Source organism: Vulpes lagopus, chromosome 6, assembly GCF_018345385.1.
Source record: "Vulpes lagopus strain Blue_001 chromosome 6, ASM1834538v1, whole genome shotgun sequence".
In the NCBI taxonomy this organism is placed as follows: domain Eukaryota; kingdom Metazoa; phylum Chordata; class Mammalia; order Carnivora; family Canidae; genus Vulpes; species Vulpes lagopus.
The window spans coordinates 97,304,518-97,322,828 of NC_054829.1; the positions used below are offsets into that span (position 1 = coordinate 97,304,518).

At 36.8% G+C, this 18,311-nt stretch overlaps 1 protein-coding gene across 1 annotated transcript; it reads right to left on the bottom strand.

Annotated features, from left to right (window-relative positions):
* Positions 1-316: 316 nt before the first annotated feature.
* On the bottom strand, positions 317-15,811 carry LOC121493659 (alcohol dehydrogenase E chain). Its single transcript, XM_041759747.1, has 9 exons — positions 15,662-15,811; positions 11,692-11,793; positions 11,076-11,214; positions 10,589-10,676; positions 10,271-10,490; positions 8,076-8,336; positions 6,154-6,289; positions 5,406-5,544; positions 317-2,016 (listed from the first exon to the last, which is right to left on the bottom strand). The coding sequence occupies exons 1-9, from the start codon at positions 15,677-15,679 to the stop codon at positions 1,992-1,994; spliced, it is 1,128 nt and encodes a 375-aa protein (XP_041615681.1). The 5' UTR covers positions 15,680-15,811; the 3' UTR covers positions 317-1,991.
* Between the last annotated feature and the right edge of the window lie 2,500 nt (positions 15,812-18,311).

Sequence of the window (18,311 nt, forward strand, 5' to 3'; positions counted from 1 at the left end):
GTGAAAAGGCAATCCCCCTTTTCTCCTTTCACTATCATTGTGACTGTAGGGTTGGTCTGAGACTGTGAACCATCTGTCAGATAGGGGTGTTGACAGGTATTGTCTTCTCTGCCTTGGTCTGCAGGTAACCCAGAATCACCTGGTGAGAGTGTGGCACTGCTGGGCAAGGTACATGTGTAATACTGAATCATTGGTTTTAATAGTAAAGGCTCAGTTACGATGGACCAAATTATGTGAGTCAACATATAGGTTTTAGGTTTTTTGGCATTTCAACCTATGGAGAACCTCCATCTGAAGCATGCTGCTCTGAGGCCCCTGCAGTATCTTTTAAAAGGCTGTTCTGCAGAACTGGCATGAACCTTTAATATGTCATAGCTAGAATTCTTTGTATCTGTATGATCTGTCAGTGCTGATGCCATACATCCTCTACAATCAAAAGTGTGCCCAAGGCACTAAATTAATCTTTTACATTTTAAAACAACAACAACAAAAAGTTTTTGTGGTCCTTGTGTTTAGAGTAATTCTTTAAAACAAAGGATGAAGTGGGCTCAGAGAAGTTGAGTAACTCTTCCTGAAGGTCACCGTTAAGTGATAGATCATTAGCCACTTGTTCTAAATCCAAAGTCCTTTCCACAATATCAACAAATTGTAGACACAGAAACAAATAACACTTTTGGAGACAAAATCCCTTAAAGAAATAAGCCTTTTATGTACATTTAGAGATGAAGCTTAAAATGCAAATCTTCTCTTGAGAGTGGGGAAGCATGAGCAAATGAGTACCATAGGCTCTTATTTATTCAAAAAATTAAATTAATTTCAGGATTATAGATTTAAGACATGGTAGTTAATAGAGAAGTTCTAGATTAAAAATGCACATCTGTATATGCATATATGTTTCCTCAGAAAATATATTGTTTTGGATGTTTGTCCATTTCTTAGTTAACCATTTACATATTGTGTGCAGTTACTTTAGTACAATCCCTACACTGCAAGTCACCATATTATTTTTTAATTACTTTATAACTAATTTTCAATTAATTATAATAATTAACTAAATATTTAGCCAATAAAGCACAAAAAAATTACAGATTTTTGAATATGGTTCCAGGAATAGTTCAGTTTTCACGCTTAATATCTGAATCTCATATTTATCACATGTAGCATGAAACTACTTCTGTTTAAAAGAATATATTCACTGCAAACAGTATGAAAAAAAGCAATAAGTGTACTTCCCTCTGTCATATAAAGATGTGACATTTCCCTAAAAAATTTCTTGCACTTAAAAATATAGTTAATAATATGGTAATAACTGTGAATGGTGACAGATGGTAGATTTATCGTGATTATCACTTCATAATTCCATAAATGTTGAATCACTATGTCGTACATCTGAAACTAATATAAGATTGTGTGTCAGTTACACTTCAATTTTTTTAAAAAATGAAATTCCCTGTATATAGAAGTTCTAGAACTTCTCTACTTGTAAATCTAAGTGTATCCTTTCTCAGACAATAGTTTCCCCTTGGGCTTTGGTACATTTCGTATAAAGAAAAATACAGACAGTGGAAATAGACATAGTAGAGTTCAAGTGCAGTAGCTCATCATGTGTATGTTGGCGGGGAAGTTTCATGGGGACCTCCTCCCCTGGGTTTCAGTGACTAAGGGTGGCAAGGGTACAAAAAGTGCAAGAAGTCAAGGAAATACAGACTTTTCCCTTAATGAGAAAGATGCCATAAATCAACATGAGCAGAATGATTAAGAAGGAAAGTTTTCTGGACTCAACTCTGCAGCTAACGGTGCATTTAGCTCACTTGAGTTTTCGACATTGGCTTATAAAAAGGATTTCACATCAGTTTTTGTTTCTTTTGGAAAGCTCCCATGTATGATTAATTGATTGCATTTCTGAAGAACAGAATTAATGATGCTTGGTTCACTTTTCCAGGAGGTGCTGGAGCCAAAAGACTACTGCTAGTGAAGGCATTTGTAAGGCCTCAGAAGGTTAGGACGGTACGAATGCTGTAAAAGGAAATAAAAGATTATTAATTGCTTTAATGTTCAGATAACCCACACTCTTACATGTTGAGAGTCCAAGGAGCATTCGATGTGTCTCAGTGAAAAGCTGTCTGTGGTTCCTAATACTTCATTCTGATCCCTACACATACAAGTAAGGTAGTAGGGTGGGTCCTTTATTGCTGGTTCTTTCTTGGGTTTTCTTCAGTGTTAAGCTCAATAACATCCTGAATATGACTGTCATTTAGGCTTCATTGTATATTAACATCCTTAAAAAAATCACTTTTGAGAGCATGTATATCTGGCATAATACAAACAACAGTGGCTAATGACATGTAATTAATTCTTGCTATTTGTCACATACTTTGTAGATGCTTTTTGTACATTTTATAATTTAAACCTCACCTAAAACAACCATGCTATGAAGCAGGTCCTAATATTTCCATTTTAGAGATTAAAAATACTGAGAGAGAGATTTATAACTTTTCTAAGTCACATATCTTGTGTGGGATGTTGAGATATAAACCTAAATATAAAGTTGCACAAATGACAAAATGATAGAAACTTGCCTGAAGGCACTATAATGTAATAAAGATCATCTTGAAGGTTTACTAGAGCTTTGATAAAGAAATGTTGAAGGATTCTTCGAAATAGATAATAAAACTGATTTGTATTCAGATATTTCATTCTTGTGGAGATTAGAAGTATAACATTTACACTGGAACTACTGTCCTTCCTAAAAACTATCTTCTGATGGGTATATACTTTTAGAAAAAGATGGTCTCTGTGCCTTAAAAAATATATATATATATATATATATATATATTCTTATAGTTAATAGGGGAAATATATGTAATTTTGGAAACTGAAAGATAGCAGTGAAGAAGAAAGTAAAAATCACTTGTAATATCATGCCTAGAAATAGTCAGTGTTAATATTTTCTTGAATTTTCATCATTTTTTTCTAGACATATGTCAGTTTTTTACTGCTCATATTGAAAACTTTGGGTCATATTATATTTATAAATTTGTATTCCTAATCCTGTGGCCTCAAATTACAATTTGAGAGTTTCTTAATTTAATGAAGTAACTTCTTTTTAATGGTTTTATTACTTTCTAGTACATGGTTGGAATTTATTTAACCACCCCTTTAATGTTGGACTTTTAGTGTGTTTCCAAGTTTGATGTCATAGACAACAGATGAGGTGCTTAAATAAATGTGTATTTGCATCTCTGATAATTTCTGTAGAATAGCTTCCTAGAAATGGAATTGTTGGGACAAAGGAGCTAAGCTTTTTTAAAGGTTTCTTTTTTTTTTTTTTTTTTAAGATTTTATTTACTTATTCATGAGAGACATAGAGAGAGAGGCAGAGACACAGGCAGAGGGAGAAGCAGGCTCACCTCAAGGAGCCCTGACGTGGGACTCGATCTGGGGACTCCAGGATCACGCCCCGGGCCAAAGGCAGGCGCCAAACCACTGAGCCACCCAGGCACCCCTTTTAAAGGTTTCTGACCCAAATTGCTTTCCAGAAAGGGTGTAATCTGGTGCTCTCCTTTCTCAATAAGATTTGTCAGGCTGCCCAGTATAATATGTAATGTGTGAGAGTGGTTAAGAAATTCTGTTTACAGTTGAAAGTCTCATGAGAGGTGTGAGATAGTAGAAAAAGCATGGGTGATGCAACTATAAGGTGGGAGTTAGCTCAAACTGCCTATTACAACTTGTGCCTCGTGTAAATGTGGATGACAAAATTCTTCTTTTTTAGGTGGTGATTATACTTAAATGTTACAGGTAGGAAATGGAATTGGCTTATTTTCCTAATCTTCGAAGAAAATGTAAGACTTCAGTGTTTAAAAGAGCATTCCCCTTTACGATACAGGCATACCTCATTCTGTTGCTCCTTGCAGACACAGCGTTTTTTACAGATTGAAAGTCTGTGGCAACCCTGTGTTGAGCAAGTCCGCCGGTACTATTTTTCCAACAGCTTTTGCTCAGTTCCTGTTTCTGTGTCACATTTTGGTAATTCTTACATTTCAAACCTTTTCATTGTTGTTATATTTGTTATGGTGGTCTGTGATCAGTGATCTTTGATGTTATTATGTAATTGTTTTGGGGCTACCACGAATGCACTCATACAAGACAATGAACTTAATCCATAAATAATCCATGTATTCTGATTGCCACCGGCCATTCCCCTGTCTCTCTCTGTCTTTCCTGGGCCTCTCTGTTGCTTGAGACACACCAATATTGAAATTAGGTCAATTAATAACACTACAGTGGTCTCTAAAGTGTTCTAGTGAAAGGAAGAATCAATTGATGTTACAAACTTCATTACTGCCTTATTTTAATAAATTGCCCCAGTCATCCCAAACTTCAGCAACCTCCACCCTGATCAGTCTGCAGCCAGCAACGCTGAGGCAAGACCCTCCACCAGCAAAAAGAATCCTGACGAATGAAAATGCAGATGATGGGTTAGCATTTTTTAGCAACACGATATTTTTTCATTAAGGTATGTATATGTTTTTAGATATAACACAATTGTACACTTACTAGATTACAATATAGTATAAAAATAACTCATATCCACTAGGAAAGCAAAACTTCCTTTGACTCCCTTTACTGCAATATTTGCTTTATTGCAGTGGTCTGGAACTGAACCCACAATATCTCTAAGGTACGCCTATAATTTTTATTTGTGAAAAGTCTTTGTAAAGTGGAAAAATAAATAACAATAGCATTTTTAATTAGAAAATTAGTGATATTTGGGGGTGCCTGGGTGGCTCAGGTTTAAGTGTCCAACTGTTGGTTTGGACTTAGGTCATTATCTCATGGGTGCTAAGATGGAGCCCCACGTGGGGCTCTGCGCTCAGTGGGATTCTGCTTGAAGTCTCTCTGCCCCTCCCCCCACTCATGTGCTTGCACTCTCTTTCACAAATAAATAAATCTTTTTTAAAAATTAATGTTATCTGTATAGAAAAAAAATCTCAAGGTAGCTCCACCTTCTTCCATAATGAGTAAGTTCTTATATAATTTAAATTCACAGCCATTAATAGTCAACCTTTTTAGGTGGCCAGGCAGGGCTGCAGTGACTCCAGGTTCTAATTAAGACTGTGTGGTTCTGATTCTTTTTCCTTGCAATGGTGAATGTTCTCTGTAAATAAAGCTAAGTGGCTCTGATTATTCAGATTCATTGCAACCAAGATAATTTGGCTTCAGTAGAACAGGAAGTGCAAAGCAAAACTACTGTTTTAGTTTGTCACAACATGATCTTAATGTTCTACATCCAAAGACTGAACTAATAATGGAGAACGAAGGCACTCTGGTGTTTTTATTTTGTTTTCATTCTTCCACCATTTTTCTCTATTGGCCAATCCTTACCATAAAAAATTAATATCTACCTCTTTCCAGAGCGAAGCAGGTCAAATCCTTCATTTATTTTTTCAAAAGGTAAAACGTGGGTTATTAATGACTCCAGCGGAAACTTCTTAGCCATAAAATCAGCCACAAGTTTGGGGACAGAATCTCTACTCTTAAAGCCTGAAAAGAAAGTGACATCATTGTAAGATTCAGCCATGGGTAAGGGGGGAATTGGAGAGGAGACTTTCCAAGCAGAATTAAAATGAGTTTATAGAAAGTACTACATTCCACAGACTAATACTACTGAGGTTAATAAGAGATAGTGTTGCAATATCCTTTTGCCTTTGGTTAGACTTTTTAAAAATTCACCTAGATAAACCAGGGTCCTTAATTATTAGCTCTCTCTTAGAGAAGTTATACTATGGGTGGTTATTCCCAAAGCCAAGGAACAAACTTAGCAATTGCCTAAATTTAGGTGATGAAAGCACACATAAATGACTGCTATAGATTTCCTGGGTCCTGTGAGGTATTTTAGTGCCTTGTGCAGTCATGGATATAAAAGAAGGGTACTGAAGTATTCTAGTTAGTTTTGGGAAAACCAAAAAGTGTGTTTTGGGAGCTTCTGTGTGCCAGATCCATATTTAGTTGATTTGGAGCCTATAACTACAAAGGAATTTTTTAATTTCCTTTTAACTTGGTTGCTTTTTAAAACCTGACTTTGTCACTTATAAAAGGAGAGAACTCCTGAGGTTAATAATAAGAATTCAGCCATCAAGCCTAACTACCTACCACCAAAAATTGCTCCTTTCCAGCTACGTCCGGTCAATAGCAACATGGGGTTCATAGAGAGACTTTGTGAATTAGGAGGTACTCCTACAATGACGCTTACACCATAGGACTCTTGACAGCAGGACAAGGCAGCTACCTAGAATAAGATTAATAGCGTTATTAAAGTGAATTTTCTGATAGTCTCGCCAATGATGCACAGTATCATGTAATACTGATTTAGCTAGATCATGAATGTGTGCAGGGAAGAGATTACGTTTTTTGCTTCTTCATTCCCCATTGTGTGTAGGTGATTTTAGGAAATGCTTAGAAAATACTTTTTTCAGTAAAAACAGCAGATGAATAAATTTGTATATGTTTAATTTTTCCTTATAAAATAATAGAGGTGAACATCATTACAAACATATCTATATAAAGTCTGATTCCTCAAATAAAAGTAGTGTTTTGTCATCACATGGCTCTTAGGCAGTCAATGAGTTTAAGTCATTTTTCCTTTATTTATCAAGTACCTATTTTGAACCCAGTACTTTGAGCCATGTGTTTTGTTGGCAGACAGGATAATAAGGTCATTTATATCATCAAAATTGGTCTCTTGTCCACTTGATGGTCTCCTGGAACTTCAAAAGAAAGGCTTCCCCTTCCAGTCAAGTTTTTAAACATGTTCCATAGTAAGAGAATTATTGAGGACCTGCCCCCCACCCCTGCAATATATAATGATTAATCCTTTGATTTTGGAGTATGATGTATAGAAGACCAGGTAACCTTAGAACATGTGGCTGTTGGATATTTGGTATCCTCAGGCGAAGTAACAATCCAATTTCACAGAAGAAAATCAAGGGAAAACAGGAGAAAAAGGCATAAGCAGAAATGCTACCACTTGGATAAAGTTGAATTCTCTTGGAACCATCTGAAGTTGGCATATTGTCCCAAGTCAAGGCCACAAAGAGCTTTACTTGTAGGGTGGTGCTCCCTATTACCAATACTCCTGAGAGTTACTGGAGAACCTCAAAAGGGGGATTTGTTGGTTTCTGGGGACTTTTTCAGTAGGATTCTAGAAAATTCTGAATAGGTGGAATATAACTGGAGATGTGTTCCTCATGCAGTTGATGATACTAATAATTATTTGAAAGTAATGTTATATATGTTCCAAAGATGATGTAAATACTGAAAGATATCAAACTAGTACTGCATATCAATAACTCTAGTTAATATTTATTGAGTTTACTATCTGACAGGTGGCTCTGTGCTAAGTATTTTATATACATTAGCTCATAATTTATAAACAGTCCTATGAGATATGTATCTCTTAAACTTTTTTTGGTGGAAAAGTTTGTTGACTTTCTAAAGTATTCAGCCCAACACAAAGATATTGGGTGCTTACTATGTGCCAGGCACTGTGCTGTATGTTGTGGCAAAATGAGGCAGTGTGGTAAATGGTAAAATGCAATATTTTTGTTAATAAAATTATGCTGGTCTAAAATTGGCCATTATTCCTTCTGGCCAAAGTATGATATATTAAAAAAACCCAAAATTTATTAAAATATAAAAAATTGTTAAACCACTTTATTAAGAGTGTGGGGGAAAATATCAAACTTGCCAATTTGAAAACAAAATTTGTATTGTCTATATTTATTTGAGCTTGAATTCTCCTACTAAAAATTAACAAAGTAAATTTATAATGGCTTAATTAAAAAAAGACCCTCTTCGCTAAAGGGGAAATATTACTTGAGGCAGATTTGCTTAGCTGGTAGAATTAAAGATTTCTTATAGTAATAAACTGAATATCCTAGGTAACCAACAAGAAATGGAAAATCACCATTCATAGTTTTAAAAATATTATTTATATATAATATTTATATTCTGCTGCCTAAAAGTACACTCTGGAATATAGAAGCATATATCTCAGGGCATTTCATATTACATACCATAGTGTCAAGCCGCCCAATGACTTCAAATGAAAAATCCACACCGCCACCACTTATTTCCTTCAGCACCTCCTGGATTGGTTCCTTGTAGTCCTGAGGGCTAATGCACTCAGTGGCACCCACCTCTTTGGCCTTTGCAAACTTGTCTTTGTTGATGTCCACCCCAATAATCCTGGCTGCTCCGGCTGCTTTACAGCCCATGATAACAGACAGGCCAACTCCTCCAAGGCCAAACACGGCACAGGTGGAGCCTTGGGTGACCTGTGTTTTCAGAAAATGCAAAAATGGGTTAAATAATGATTACTAGAAGTGCCTAAGTTGCATAAAGTGCCATGCCTTGTCCATTATGAGGAGCTATTCATACTCTTACGTCCAACCTTCTTTCAAATCTCTTTTGGCTTTAGTTGTTTAAACTAAGGGGATGAACTAGATGAGTGGTTCTCAAACTCTGCTGAACATTAGACTCCCCTGGGGAGCTTTAAAACATCTCAATGCCCAGGTCACAGCTCATAACCAATTCCATCAGAATCTCTGCAGGTGGGATCTAGTTCCCAGGTGACTCCAATGGGAAGCCCAGGCTGGAAGCCAGTGGATTAGGTGATCTTTAAGCTCTAAATTCTAGTGACTCCCATCTTGCAAAAAAATCTAGTAGCTCAAATCCATTGACAGTCAGTTTTAGTATTTCACACACAGAAATGCAAGTTTTGGGAAATGAAATAATAAGTGGAAAAGATTATTCTGGGATACTGAAAAATAATCCAGTCAAACCCTCAACAATTAACTCTTTCATTCATTACTTTCAGTATCATGACTGGTATCATGAGACCAGAAATTAGCTGTGAAATAGAAAAGTTATCCTTAGCTTAGAGGAGAGCCTAAGAACAGGGGAAATTTAACAGATAATTAAGATAATACAGCTTGAGACCTCTGTGATCTTAGTGTGTTGTTATCCTTGCTTTTAAGAATATACTAATAAACAATAGTGCAATGAAAAATTGCATCTGTATTTAAAAATGGTTGAGATTAATTATTACGAGTGTCCTCAGCTTCTGCTCTATGTAGACTGAATTAGACCATCTTCTCAAACTGATGGTGTAATTTCACAAGGAACTTAGTGCTAGAGCCACAGAAAATTTGGAAAACACGTGCTCTCAATTGCTTAAACTGGCTAGGGAGGGTTTAGTAAACTAGACTGCTATAGTCTGCAGTCAGTGTGGGAAAAATATTTCTCCTGTCCCAAGTGATCATTCTATGAGATACAATGACCCTTTTGACCTTACTTAGAAAAATTTGAGACCTGTGATTGTGATTTAAAGGTGAAGATAATTATGTATCATGGTTTAAGATTCAGCAGGAGTTTGAGAAATAGGCTAGTTGTAGCTCTTATATGAACCAGCTGTGAGATTTTGGGCAGTAGCTTTATGACTCCCGGCCTCCATTTCATAAAATGAATGGATATTGCTAGATTTCCAGTATTTTGGGGAGAGAGGCCTTTAAAGAACGTCTCTTTAAAAATCTACTGCCTCGTGTGTATGTGTGTGTGTGTTCATGGCAAGAGATGAGACGTATCAGTGAAGTCCCCTAATGATTGGAATAGATGCAAAATGCATTATTGAAGCATAATTACTTCTCTTAATGGGATCCACAGAGTGGGTGGGTTGGTGACTTTTGGTTTGGAGGTGTATCAGATAAGGCTTTAAATCCACTTTTGATCCTAGTTTTGGGAGTAGAGGATCCATGACTAGGTGCTCCTCAGAGGTGATCCCTTCATTTCAGTTACTTTTGTTGCCTCAAAAGCTAGCTGAACCTATGATACCTGATGCATGTTGGTGCTAACAGTACAATTACTAAATGAACTCATAGTTCTAAAATTTAGTAGTCACATAAAGAACAAATATAGAAAATAATTGTTGAAAGTTATATCTTTACTTTTTCTTAACTAAGCATTAGTCACTTTTTAATCCGTGATAAACAGATACATTTTCTAGGATATGCTCTTAAATCCCTTCTGAGGCCATTTTCCACTCATAACTGATACTCTAAATTTTGTAGAGCTTTTCAGTGTTATTGTGGTAATGGGGGAAAGCTACCAATAAATCTATGAAGAATGATCTTGATTATTGTGAGAAATTGCTCTCCTTTCAGTTCCTGACAGTCCAAAGGTAACCAGTTTTGTCATTCATCGCCATTCCTACCTTGGCAATGTTGACTGCAGACCCATAACCAGTAGAAAATCCACAGCCAATGAGACAGACTTTCTCCAGTGGTGAGGCTGCATCGATCTTGGCCACTGAAAACTCATCCACCACCGTATACTGGGAGAAGGTGCTGGTGCCGAGGAAATGGTAGATGGGCTTCCCTCTGCAGGTGAACCTGATAGTACCATCTTGCAAGGTCCCCCGAGGTTTGCTCAGACTGACCAGTATAACACAGAGAGACACACAGGGTGTGATACAGGAACATAGATGATGTGCAAAACCATTGGCTGTATGAGGAGAGTATCAGAAACTTACTCATTTTTCACACAGAGGTTGCCTTGCGGGTGTTTACAAACATTGCATTTTCCACACTGGGGAGTAAAGAGTGGAATGACTTTGTCACCTGGAGGGTATAAAACAAATTCTTAAATCAGCACAGAACAATTTCCATACCCCGATTTGGAGGCTCAGGACATAGACTTAATTTTTCTTATTTTGTCTCTTTGGACCTGATGAAGATAGTACTCAGGAAATTGGAAATAGAAATTATTTGTTTATGAATTTTGGCAGGCTCTGCATTTCTCAATCCTTACATGTCTCCAGGATCTAACCTGGTGCCTGACATCTGGTAGGTAATCAGTAGGCACTTGCTAAAGAAGAGAATTTATGACTGCATGAATGCATACATGTCTGAGTCCAGCAGGGAGGGAAGAAAGGAGGAAGACCTTCTGCAAGGTCTTTCCAGGTTGGAAGAGCTTGGGGTTCTGAACTGAGGCAGATTCCCTAAGTATCAATTCTGTACCTGGTTTTACTGTAGTCACTCCTTCTCCAATGCTTTCCACAATGCCGGCAGCCTCATGGCCTAAGATTGTGGGGAGAGGCACAGCAAACGCTCCAGTAACCACGTGATCATCAGAGCGACAGATTCCTGAGGCCACCATCTACACAGTAAAGGGAGGATGATTAGATTTAGAAAAAGATTAGGAACCTTTCCTGTTCCTCATCAAACAATTTGGAATAGTCTGTGAAATAACTATTTCTGAAATACTTAAGTCTTATTGTGTCCTTTTTTTTTTTATAGAAGTAGAAATTCAGATCAGAACTAAGAAAATTATCACACGTTCTATCATCTAATGCTAGTTGATTTTCAGATCTTGATGAATATCTCTTTGAATTTTTTCCTTGTACAAACACTTAAGTTATTTTTTATTTTATTAGGATTATACCATATATACTCTGGTTCCTTTTTAAAAATGTAATGATTTGTATTTATATCTCTCCTTGACAATGAATATAATCCCACTATTTGGATCACCATATAAAAAGTTCCTCTTAAATGGATTTTTGCTTATTTTCATTTCTACTATTTTCTGAAATTTTTAAGCCTGAAACTAAATAGAAATGGAAAAATGTTTCACCTTAATACGAACTTCATGGGCCTTAGGGGGTGCGACCTCCACCTCTTCAATGGAAAAGGGTTTCTTTAACTCCCATAGCACAGCTGCTTTGCATTTGATTACCTGGAAATTGAAGAGAAAGATGATACCAGTTTTAAAGTCAGGGATGGTGACTTTTATTTTTTTATGTGCAACATCTAGCCCCATGTCTGGAACCTAAAAGGGTTCTATAGAAATGAAGAACCTCTGATTTACAAAGAGAATAAAAATACCTTTTTAAAAAAACAGGCAAAGCAATAACATAAGAAAAGAGAAACTGAATTAACTATAATGAGACATTGAGATAAAATGGAATATATTCTTTGAGGCCACCTTTATGATTTTTTACTCCTAGCGTTGTTTCTTCCTGATATATATATTTTAAAGGTCTTATTTATTTATTCATGCAAGACACAGAGACATAGGCAGAGGGATAAGCTCCCCGCGGAGAGCCCAATGTGGTACTCTGCGGGACTCAATCCCAGACCCCTGAGATCATACCCTGAGCCAAAGGTAGATGCTCAACCACTGAGCACCCCCATGACCCTTCCTGATATTTCTTTCTTTCTTTTTTTTTTTTTTTAAGATTTTACTATTCATGAGAGAGGGCGGGGGGGTGCACAGAGGGAGAAGCAGGCTCCATGCAGGGAGCCCAACGTGGGACTCGATTCCGGGTCTCCAGGATCACGCCATGGGCTGAAGGTGGTGCTAAACCGCTGAGCCACCCAGGCTGCCCCATATTTCTTAATGTACTCCTTAAATAGGTTGTTAACCCACAACTGTTGGCTGGTGCATGAAGTTCGAAATCGATGTGATTTCGCTGCTTGCCGACAGATGTAGTGCTCTTCGCCAAATATGTTGCCCTTTTGCTCAAGTCTCTGCTGAAGCCCAAACTATCTGACTTTATGATTACCTTTGCACATTTGCTTAGGCTGCCTTCTCTTTCTCTAGTTGCCTGTTCTCTTCCTTTGACTTTGTCTTGCCTACTGCTTACGTGTGCTACTTGTTTGCATCACTCATTTGACAGCTGTGGTAGTGCTGTTTTGTCATCTAATTTATGTGCAGAAATTCCTTCTAGATTAGATTTGCAACACAAACTGCAGAGGTTACAGCCGTATACACCTGCTCACACACACCCACAGATCCATGTATATATTGAAAAATGCGAGAAAGATGTGCTTGAATTTCTGGCTAGCTTACCCCCGGAGGTTCTTTTTTTTTTTTTTTTTTTTTTTTTTTTTTTTTTTTTTTAAAGATTTTATTTATTCATAGAGATGCAGAGAGAGAGAGAGGCAGAGACTCAGGCAGATGGAGAAGCAGGCCTCACGCAGGGAGCCGACGTGGGACTCGATCCAGGGTCTCCAGATCACGCCCTGGGCTGCAGGCGGCACTAAACCGCTGTGCCACCAGGGCTGCCCCCCACGGAGGTTCTTAAAAATAAAAGTTGAAAACGTTTTTAGTGCTCACGAATGCAATATAAAACTTGTCTTCCTTGTTGCAAAGCTTGTACAGTTAAGGGAGATTTTTCCTAGAAAGAGTTAACATAATTGCAAATATGATAAAAATTTTCCAATAGAGATTTAGCCTTTTGACAGTTTATTTTCATTATTTATGTTAAATCCTCCTACTTTGCAAGGTTTTTGCTATGGTCAATCCCACAAAATGTGAAAATTCTTGGAAATAATACACTAATGGTAGATAGGTCCTAATTATAGGGTTCTATTCTTCGGCAAGTTACATGCTTGATCTTTAAACCTCAGAATGATGCTACCAGGTCAGTATTATTGAATTACTGGTTTTATTTTACAGAAGAAGACTGAGGCTTAATTGACTGTAATTGACTGAGTAATTTTCTCAAAGTCACAAAGCTGACTGTCCAGAGAATAAGATCAATCCAACTTAAGAAAAAAATTGTCCAACTTGGGATCCCTGGGTGGCGCAGCGGTTTGGCGCCTGCCTTTGGCCCAGGGCGCGATCCTGGAGACCCGGGATCGAATCCCACATCAGGCTCCCAGTGCATGGAGCCTGCTTCTCCCTCCGCCTGTGTCTCTGCCTCTCTCTCTCTCTCTCTGTGACTATCATAAATAAAAAAAAAAAAAAAAAAAAAAAATTAAAAAAAAAAAATTGTCCAACTTAATTTTTTTACTACCTTATGGTAATGGAAAGATTAACAAAGGTTAAATAATAATAACATCAACAATAATGGCAGTGACTAAGATTTATTGAATTATTTCTATATATCCAGGCACTATTCTAAGTGCTTAACAGCATTAATTTATTAAATTCTCACCACCACCTTATAAAATAGATATCATTATTGCCACTTAGCTTCTGAGGGAATATAATGCAGGAGGGCAAACATAAATGGTGTTATCACAAAGCAAAAAGTGGTTGATGTTGCATCGAAAGGGGTGGATTGTTTTCTTAAATATATTTGGCTTACACTTTCACTTTCAGACCTTCTTCTTTTAAGCTGAGTTTTGGCATTTTAAATTTTCCTTTTTCCTAACTGTTCTTCATTTGAAATGTAATACCATTGTAAAGGCTAACTAGTAATGAGTGAAAATAAAGAGAATTGGAATGAGAAAACTGGTATTTGGCAACCCGTGCAATGTCCAACCAATCCTGCTGATTAGGAGTGTTGTGTCATAGTGTGTGTAGAAACCTCAGAATCGTTAAGTTATAGCAAGATAGTATATTGTGTGATCCATTCCTAACCTAATACATGTACTAGAAACAGTTGCACAGGCTTTTGTAATTGAGTAGTTAAACAACATGAATTGCTTATATTGAAGGACCACATGCATTTCTTTGCCCCTGTGAGCAAATTGAACAAATAAACATGAATCCATGGAAGACTTAGAGTCAGTTATCGATGTTTCCATTGCTAATAAGGGATTCCGACTGTATCACTGTTATTATTATTTTTTTTAAAAATGGAAAAGATATTATTCCATAGGATTTCTATGGATTATGCCACAATAAGACCCTTTAAATTCAGAATTTGCATGTTGATGTTGGTTTGCTTAACCTTGGATAATTCTAATGCTTTGAAATCAGTATGCCTTTTGTAAGAGATTTCATAGTAGGCTTCAAAGGATAAAGCCCTCTGAATCAAATTCCTCTTATAGAACTTTTGTCAGATGTAACTTTCCTATGTTCCAAAAAAATAACACATTTAAATTATGATTTCTTAATATAAAGATAACTTCTTGATTAAAAACATAGAATTTTATGTTTGCAAATTATTCATGATTGATCATAACTACTGGACATTAATATAGGAAGTAAAGACTGTTAGATACAGGTGCTATTCATTCTTGATGAAGATATTTAGGAATAGCCTTTTTATTTAAGAAATAGAAAATAAATTTAAAGATCACCCAATTCAACAGGAAAAAACTTTGTTTTTTACATGAAGCTTTGCATAAACCAATTATTAACAAGACAATTTGAAAAAATTTTTTTCCTTTTAAATGAACATACTGACAGTGCACAAACAGGTGTTTTGTATTATTTCATGAAGGCACTTCTAGTTTCTTGCATGACCTCTACAAGTTACATCACATATTATAGTAAACATTAAATTACCATTGCTTAACCTCTAACGTTAAATCTAGATAGGAAACTCAGCTGGATGAAGAGCTAAATTTTTTAAGAAAAAGTATTGTGAAACTCATCAACTATAAATGTATTATAATTTATACTTCAAAATAATCTATCAGAAATATATCCCAGTGCTGTCACAGTCTATAAAATATTCTTAACAGAGGAATAGCCTATTTTTCATTGTAGTTTAGTATAATTGCATATTGAAGCACATAATCTGTGTTGTATTTCAGTAGATATTGTTTCTAACTTAGATGTGAATTTTAAATTATCCATTAATCCTATACTTCTTTTTGTATTATTTAAGAATGTATTTCCAAAGTAAAAAAAAGAATTTGCTTACTTTTCCTGCTGTACTCATGGTTCCGTTTTCTCTTCAGGCCAGGAGACTGGTGACTTCTTATAGACTGTTTTCTGCTTGAGTACATAAAGCTGATATCTTAAATAGATACTTTGCTTGAGCAACAACCTGTTCCTCTCATAGCATCTGGGATCTTTAAGCCACACCCATTAGCTTATTTTTAAACCAAATCAAATCAGAAAGAAAAGGGTAGTGAGCCAGCTTTCAAACCTTGACTTTGCTTGCATATATCAGTTTCAATTAATATCTTGATTCCGTGAGGTTAAATATTACCCTACAGACAAATTTTAATCTCTTTTTCCTGGATTCTGTATTTCTTCTCTCTCAATCTCACACAGCGTGTTCAGAGCTCTGTTTTCCCATTGTGTGCACTGATCTCCAACTTCTAACCCACAGACTACAGTTAGAACAGAGAAGCAAGGAAATAGCACAAATAATGTAGGACAGAGAGTGTTCTCGAGCCAGAGAACATGTTTGATTTAGCACTCTTTTCACAGCAGGGAAGTCACAGCAAAGGTGCTTATGTCTCTGGCATTTCTGCTCTGTATAATAGAAGTCAGTATTGACCTCGTACCTCCCTGTCCCAGGCACTCAGCTGGGCGTGGTGGGGTGGCCATGGCATGGATTCAGGCAGACCCTATCCTAACCACCCGTGTGCACTTGGATTTAGTTTTTTTTTTTTTTTTTTTTTTTGGATTTAGTTTTTAACTGTCTTTGGCCTTAGTTTTCTTATCTGTAAAATGAGGATGATGACTAACCTCTGCAAGCAGTTGTTTGAGGAAAACTGAGATAATCCTGTTCAGGGATTAACAGGGAGCCTGAAATAAGACAACCTTCCTTGAATATTAGCTACTTGCTAAGGTTTCAGTGCTGACAACCTTACAACTTTCTTTTTGTTCTCCAAGCACCCTCAGGGCTGACTGTTCTTAATGTTCCGTGTGTCCTCAACATACCTTTTGTGATCTTTCAGCTTTCCAACAATTATGCAACCAGTTTTCTGAATTAAATCCACTTTGTTTGAAATTCAGTTTTATATTTCCCTAACTAGACACCAATACAATTCCTGGCACCAAGAGTGGTCCTGGAAGCATACTCGCAAGTAAACAAAAATATATACACAGACTGAGTTGATGGTTTTTTAGTGGTTACAACTTGCTGACATAGAAAGCACTGGAACGATTATGTTTAAGGGGATTGAGAAGAAAGCAAAAGATCCAGAATCATCAACAGAGAAGTCAATAGATGACTAATGGGGCCCAGTTGCTCTCTTCTATTATAGTTGAATGGAGGCCTGATCTGCAATGTTTTGTGCACTACCCATGTGCCTTCAAGTAGTTTTCCAGAGCACTTGCAAGATGTTCAAAATTCAGTACCTTTTAAATCCTAAATATACAGTCACTGAAAATGTTATGCTCAGCCACATATTCCTATTTGCATGAGGCTATGAAATTTGTTTTAGAATTTTCATCTATTTTGCATTCTATGAGTCCTAGGATATAACCAACTCTTTTGTCTTCATCATTTTTCCGGTTTTTGATTTTTCATTTTCACTTTTACCAAAATTATATGTGTCTATACATACATAAAATGTTTTCTACAGAGCCTCAAGAGAAGCAGCAGTATTGACTTTCCTACATCTTCCTACATTTACTCCTCCCTAGAAGCCACTGCTTTTGACTTTTGAAACTTACTATTTCGTTTTTTTCTTTCTACATTTCTAAGTATGTCTATATTCCTAACTTGGTTTTTCTTTTTAAGATTTTATTTATTTATTTTTGAGAGAGAGAGAGAGAGAGAGAGAGAGAGAGAGAGAGAGAGGCAGAGATACAGGCAGAGGGAGGAGCAGGCTGCATGCAGGGAGGCCGATGTGGGACTCATCCCAGGACTCCAAGATCACGCCCTGGGCGGAAGGCAGGCGCTAAACCGCTGAGCCACCCGGGCTGCCCCTTAACTTGGTTTTTCTTTAGAAAATGTCTAAATTAATTTCTCATTTTGTACAATGAAAATTTGGGGCAGTCATTGCCACAAAATTCTCTTCTGCTTCCTAAAAGAGTAACAGAAAAATTTATATTATTAGGACTATATAAATGCTACTTAGAGGTGAGTCACATAGTTTGCAATTTTTTTTCCCTTTACTTAAATAATTCTGTTTTTCCCGAGGATTAAACATTGGTTTTTTTTTTTTTTAAAAAACTAGCTTGGTTTTGTCTTTCTACCTACAACTAATTCAATGCCCAAAGTAGTGGTCTAATTCTCTGCTTAAGGCAAATAGATGCATTAAGTCTCCCACCAATTTTGTCTTATAGAGAAATATCTCCTGGAGTCTTCAGCTTGCTCCAGAATGGCCTAGGTGTGCTCTGTATCTGGGGCAACCTGCTGTATTGGGCTCCTGTTGCTGCTGTAACAAATTATCACAAATTGGGTGGCTTCAAACTATGGAGGTTTATTTCCCCCCAGTTCTGGAGACTAAAAATCCAAAGTCAGTATCACTGGGCTGCAGTCAAGGATCAGAAGAAGTTCTAAGAGTCCAGTCCTTGCTTTTTCCAGTTTCTGGTGGCTCCCACATTCCCTGGCTTGTGGCCCCAAACTCCAATGCTTTCCTTTCCTGATTCTTTCTTCCTCTTCCCCCACA